Genomic DNA, 7,378 nt, shown 5'->3' on the forward strand with positions numbered 1-7,378 from the left:
TGGTTATCACTTGCAAAAATTCTATCACTCACAACATCCAATCAAGTTCCGCCATGTCATCAACCATTATTCCATCACTCACAACCTTTTTAGTGGCAATGGTCATCACTCACAAGACCCAACAATAAACCCTCACACCCCCTCACATCCAATTATCACAGAACAAGACATAACGCGTGAATTTTATCACGGGAAAAATTCTCCACGCGTTATAGATGATGGTGGCACTGGCGGTGGTCTTGTACACTTCTCCACGCGTTGAACATGGTTTATCACGGAACAAAATCGTCCCACCCCGCCTCCCCTAAAAGCATTGGTTTAGAATTTAGACTAAGCCAACATGCATACTATGAACGTTCCAAACTTTCAATTAATTAGTGGTTATTAAAATAAACAAATGTGTATACATGTCTAAAAAGACTTGATTTTCATTCACTACTTTTTTTCTGCAAATAATGGTTTTTTTTTTTTTTTTTTTTTTTTTTTTTTTTTTTTTTTTTTGAAATTAACTTATTGAATTTTAAGGTTTTTATTGCATAAATACTACCATCACTTTTTTTTAACGGCCAACAAATCAATCTCGAACATTCACGGGACACCCACTGGACAAACGAAGTACTCCGAGTAACCTGAGTCGTCCAATACTCCCATCACTTTATAGCAATAAAGCCTAGCAACAGTGTACTCGGTATGAAGATAATGATGGTAGTGAAGACTGAAGACACGCCTGTATGGTAGTGAAGACTGAAGACACTCTTGTTTGTATATATTTGTTTTTCATTGTTAAAATTTGCGTTGAGGATTTAAAAAAGAAAAGTACAACCATTCTGGAAAGAAGGCTAGGTCTTCACATGCCTCTTACTTTTCTTTTTTCTTTTTTCTTTTTCTATAACTCACAATGGAGTCAGCTTCATAAAAGGATAAAAGTATCCGTTAAGATCGTTAAATTTGACCAACCTAATACAAAATCTTGACATTAATTCTTTATCTTTTTCCTTAAAAGTCAAAACAAATTAAACCCGAATAATTATGATTGTTAAGTCAAAACAAACCCGAATAATGTGAAACCCAGTTAGAAACTCAAACACCCGTGCTATAACACCCTATACAGCCGGTATGATATGTCGAAAACGTTATATGGCTCGTATAACTAGCCTGTAGTGTATAAATGGTGAGTTAATTAGTTTATACGACCCACATGACGTGACAAATGTTTTTCGACCCGACTTATATAACTAATGGGTAGTGTATCAGTATGAATGGTGTGTTGGTTCATACGGCCAATATGATATGATGAAAATGTTATACGGCCCATATAGCTAATCAGAAGTGTATGAATATCGTTTAATGCAAGAGATTATATTGTAATGTCGTTTTTATATTTCTTTCGACATTCTCAGCTTCTTGTTGGCCCTTTGTTCCTATTTTGTTTTGATTAATAAAATAGCCTCCGTTCGAAAAAAAAAGTAGTGGTCCAATCGTCTATACAACGAATATGATACAGAGAAAATGTTATACAACCAATATAACCAACCAGTAGTGTATGAATTGTGTGTTAGTCTGTACGACGTATCATAATGTTATACAACCAATATAACCAGCCAATAGTGTATGAATTGTGTGTTAGTCTATATAACCAGCCAATAGTCTATACGACGCATATGATACGACAAAAATGTCATACCACCCGTATTACTAGTGAGTGGTGCATGACTGTTGTGTTGGTCTATTTTAACTCACCAACCCAAGAAAGGTTATTAATTACAAAACCTTCATAGCAAACCTTACTTTTCAAAATATCAAAATAGTTTCACAAGGACAGACATAACCAATATCTTAATTCGCAAATCTAAAGAACCAAAAACCAAAACTACATCAACACATTGAAACCTAACCAAACCCCAAACAAATTGAACACAACAAAAATGAAGATCAAATCGATGACAAGTTGACAACCTCTCTTCTTCCTTAGAACTGCGGCTGGTTCGCCGCGTTACCAGACCAACCACCACCATCAACCACGTTAGTCACACTAACCGGCAAATTAAAGAAAGGCAACCCTATAGATGAAGACTCAGGAAACATAACCCCAACACCAACACCAACATCAACACCACCATCCTCGTCCCCGTTTCCACCGCTACTTGCAGCGGCTTCGTCTTGGATGTCATCATCCAACGGGAGCCTCTCATATTCGACATTTGTGAAAGAAGCAGCTATAACAATCACCGGCCCAGAGGCCACCAAAGCACCAACCACATTACCACCAACAAGCTGACCTTGTCCACCCGCCAAAAAAATCGTCAAACTAGTAGCACCCGGTGGAGCCGGGGGTGGTAAAAATGAACCCGATAGCGAAAGTAACTCAAACCGGCCATGCAGCGTGAGAACAGAGCCAGCGGCAGCCGGCTGCCGTAAACTAACGTTGTTTACGGTACCGGTACCGCTGACTATGTAAATCCCACGTTGTTTTTTCCTAGCGTAATCAGAGACGGATTCGAACACGTCGCATCCGTCGCTGATTTCGAGGATGTGAGCGCGGAGAGTGTGGCCACTTTCGCGGGTGATGATTACGGGTGGTTTTGGCTTGTTTTTGGAACCGGGAGGACGGCCGCGCGGGCGGCGGCCGTAACCGTCCCCGGATTCCGAAGTGGTTTGGTTGTTGTCGTCTTCGGAATCCGGGCGGGTTTGGAGGGTTTGGTGGAGGTTGAAAGGGGAAGTAGACATGTGTGTACAAGAAGAATGAGGAACAAAAGAGAGGAAGAAGAATAAAGTGTGATGGTAACGGTGGAGATTAAGGTTTTTAAAACTTATAAAAAGAAATGAGGGTTTTATTTTATGACACGTGGGAAGAATGAGGGAGAGCTTAACCCCATATGGCCGTATGGTAGCATCAAGATTTCTAGAAATGACATAAAGAAGTATTTTATTATGTGTTGTTGGTGTTAAACCACTATCATATCATTTAGATAGAGAGCCATACATCGAGTCGTGCCACTCATTAGGACGCTATGGCTTGGGGCGTTACCTCCTTAACAAGCGCCAAGGATGGATCGATATGTTGAATTGGTTTCAAAGAAAAGGAGAACCAAAGGTTCAAACATTATAAGATTATCTGGTGTGGAAGGACATGAAGAGTCACGAGAAAGTTAAATCTGCACATGATGTGTTAAAGAAATCATGGGTGAAATGGGCTTGAAAGAGGACGTTTTGAAAAAAAAAAAAACCGAACCAATCAAAATTACACCTAACTCCACCCACCAATCACCGCCCACCACTTCACCACCTTAACCCCCCCACCCACCCACCCACGCAGTGGAAAAACCCACGCCACCACATGGGGTGGTGTTCCGGCGTTGAGGAGGCTTTCATGCCATTTTGCCGCCCGCATCGTTCAGTCTTACAAACTGTTAATGGTTTAATTAATGAGAACCTATAACCTACGTGAAAATAACGTGACATTCATTTTTTTTTATTTTTTAATGAAACAACTACACAGTTTTAAAAATGGTTATACAAAGTTATTGATGAATAAACTTACAAATAACCAAAGCTACTCAAGGTTTATTTTTTTATAATCCAGTGGCATTTTACTTTTAATTATTTTAATACTATAACTAACTAGTAACTTGCCCTGTGCGTTGCCATGATGTTGAAACGTAAAATACCTTGAATTTATACCGTTTAATGAAAAAATACTATATTTGACCTAAGGTTCCCGAAAAATTGTACGTCAAAATGTAGATAAAGTGAAATCATACATAAAAATAAGCACGAAAACGCATTATATTTGAGTAGACTCATTTCTGGGGAAAAAAATTTACGCCAAAACATATACTAACAAAAAATGTACATAATAATAAGCAAAAGAACATATTATATTTGACCCAAGTCATTTACGTGAAAAATTTAACTCAAAACATAAAGCAGCTTGAATTTATACTAACACGTACAAGACAAATATGTAGAGCTCGATTGTAAAGTTTTTAGAAAGTTAAGGGGCTATAAGTGTTAATGCTGAAAATTGATGAGTAAAAAAGTTAGAGTACTATTCACAAAAGATGGATAATAGTAATTATAATATATATAATGTTACACATGGTCACATGCCACTTAGACATGAGGATTTTCCTTTTGTAACCAAAGTTCAAATCTTGGATTCTTGTAATTGCCAATGGAATTTAATGATATTTGTTTACAAAAATGTATAAAATGGATATTTGGTTATTTGGACAGGACATTGGATGAAATATGACAAGGCTTAAACCATTTCCTCTCATTCACTTGCTAAAGAACACACAAACACACTTAAGGAGCTTGATTAATTGTACCTAATAACTCTTATTTAGTAGTTCAGTGGCTTGCCTTTCATAAAAGTGATGTAATTTCAAATTCTTTCAAATGCTTGATAATATGATATTAGTTGTAAAAAGAAGTTATTTTTAAAAAAGTTGTCTCTAGTGGTTTTGATTTCGTTGGGAATAAACGCCCAAAAAAGGATGCATGTTCAATCCTCTACTATCAAATTTTAGGGTTCGTGAGTTTATTGAGGACAAATGTTATCTAATCTGTCTTTTATGGTCCTAGGTCTTAGAGAAATCAATCCTAATGTAATTGTATCTAATTTGTCCCTAAAATCGAATTTGCTGGAATTTACATGAATGGTTTTCATCCATTTAATATAATGGGTCCTCAAATGGACTTGATAATAATTGTTTCTACTAATGAAAAACGAGGTGTTATAAAACCGCAGATAAAAGCCACACATTCATTATGCTTCGCATTATTAGTCATCCTTAACCCATATTTAACTATATAGATCGACCCATTCATATGCGTAATGACTCTAATGCCATATTTCACAATATGTAACGTGGGGCTAAATCATGGCCCTTTTAACACACATCATTCCAACTTATTTAGTTTCGATATATCTTGAGTGTCATACATAATCATTATGATGAAACATCCACCACCCAAAGTGTCCAACATGGCATTCGACGTACACACCAAGTCAATATCTGCGCGTTTACACATATGTTGCATTATTCTCCCTCGGTGTAACATAAGGGGTCATGATGGCCCAAAGTATCCAACATGACATTGACACACCAAGTCAATATTTGCGCATTTACACATATGTCGCATTATGCTCCCTCTGTGTAACATGAGGGGTCATGGTGGCCCTGGTCCAAATGTCACGTTACATCGAAACTCTTTTGTCCTAATGTCAAAGGGGTGCCTCGTGTTAATTGTCCACATAAAAGTGAAAGAGAAAATAAAATCAACGAATACAACAAATGAATTAATATTGAAAAGATATCAAAGTACATTGTGATTTCGGGCTTTTTGAAAGCAATTTGTACGTAGCAAAATTTTATTACTTTTTGATCGAATCTTGCTTTAGTTTGGCTGACCTTTGAATTTGTACACATCTTTGATTAATATTAATATAAAAAACAAAAGAAGAAGAAAGACAATTGATCATCGTTTATAACTAGTTTTATGTCCTGTTCGCGTCGGAGGACGCTAAACCGAATATTTCTCACTCTTATAACATGTATGTTTGTGTTTCGGTTACTTATACATACTACTCATAACACGATCTCAATAAAAATTATATCAAGTCAACCAATCAAAACACAACACTACCATACTTTTGCTAAAAAGGAAAAAACTAAAATGATAGCAAGGCTTTAATTTTAAACTAGTAATTTGTCAAGACAAATGAACGAGTGTCAGACAACTGCCTGGCACGAATAAAAATTAAATCGAGTCAACCAATTAAAACAAAACACTACCATACTTTTGTCGAAAAAAGAAAAACCAAAACGATGACATGACTGTAATTTTAAAATGGGGGTAAATCGTAATTTGTCAGAGCCAAAGAAACAAAAACAATGACGAAACTGTAAATTTAAACTCGAGGCAAAATCGTAATTTGATAGGGTGAAAAAAACAAAAACAGAAACAAAAATGTAAATTTGAACAATGACAAGATCATAATTTGGCAGGACAAATAACGAAGTGTATTGCTAACCATGTCCTTTGTAGATAGATATATATATATATATATATATATATATATATATATATATATATATATATATATATATATATATATATATATATAAGCTAATGCTAGACAAAAAACCCTAAAAATTTTAGGAAACTCTGGAAACTCAAAGCTCCCGACTTTTTTTTTTTTTTAAATAACACATGTAATATACATGTTTTTAAGAGTTTTGGACAAAAAAAAAACAAAAAAGCGCCGAGTACTTTTTTTTAAAAAAAATAAACAAGTTCCAGAAACTTCGGTGGCTAACATGTGTTAGACAAAAAATGCTGAAAGTTGCTGAAATTTGTTTTTTTTTTTAAAAAAAAACCCTTCGGTGCTTTTTTGATTTTTTTGGCCCAAAACTCTTAAAAACATGTATATTACATGTGTTATTTTTTTTAAAAAAAAAAAAGTCGGGAGCTTTGAGTTTCCCGCGTTTCTTAAATTTTTAGGGTTTTCTATATAGCCCAACCATATATATATATATATATATATATATATATATATATATATATATATATATATATATATATATATATATATATATATATATATATATATATATATATATATATATATATATATATAATTTGTAGTTATATATAATTTATGGAGAACTGATTTCCTTTTTTTCTCTAGGGTCAATGTTGCACTCAATCGATGAGACAATAATGAACGGACAATATTCTTGAGTAGAATTCTGGTATATATGTTATTGCTTTCTGTGCACTGAATGGCACGCCGGCACGGTACTAACCAGTGCTTCACATACTTTTAGAACACTAACTTACAACAAGCTGGTGAAGCTGCATATAACAGTCATTTTTTAACGGCTAACAGAATCAATCCTAAGCACTTTCGGAGCACTCATTGGACCAAACGGAGTACTCTGAGAGTAACCCGAGTCCACCATCAATTCCGGAGAAAACCCAATAACCCACCCGCCCGTAGACATAATGGTGAAATTACCGGTAAAACTCGCTTGACTTAATGGTCAAACCCAGATTTTCCTGAGACCAAGCATGGTGGGGCGTTTTTTTTTTAAATTACCCAATCACGCCCAAAAACGCCACTTCACCACCCCCTGGGCGTGATTAGGCGTTATCTTGCAAAAAAAACCCCTTGGCGTGGTTTGAAAAACATCGAATGGGGGGGATTGTTGGCCAATCACATTTGAGCTTCCATTTGCTTGGCCAATGATGAAACAGTTGTTAACCAGGAGAGGTTAATTCACTGGTCTCGTCAAGTAGGGTTAATCTCTTCTTTCCGAGGATCGGTGGCTGGACCGTCAGCTGGGCTATCTCCTGCACAAGGAAAACA

General features: G+C 35.8%; 1 protein-coding gene across 1 annotated transcript; it reads right to left on the minus strand.

The window, feature by feature from the left end:
* Window positions 1-1,771: 1,771 nt before the first annotated feature.
* On the minus strand, window positions 1,772-2,798 carry LOC110864632 (AT-hook motif nuclear-localized protein 23). The gene has a single exon (XM_022113744.2). It carries the CDS (start codon window positions 2,725-2,727, stop codon window positions 1,969-1,971), a length of 759 nt encoding a protein of 252 aa, XP_021969436.1. The 5' UTR covers window positions 2,728-2,798; the 3' UTR covers window positions 1,772-1,968.
* Window positions 2,799-7,378: the final 4,580 nt, after the last annotated feature.

Source organism: Helianthus annuus, chromosome 6, assembly GCF_002127325.2.
Source record: "Helianthus annuus cultivar XRQ/B chromosome 6, HanXRQr2.0-SUNRISE, whole genome shotgun sequence".
In the NCBI taxonomy this organism is placed as follows: domain Eukaryota; kingdom Viridiplantae; phylum Streptophyta; class Magnoliopsida; order Asterales; family Asteraceae; genus Helianthus; species Helianthus annuus.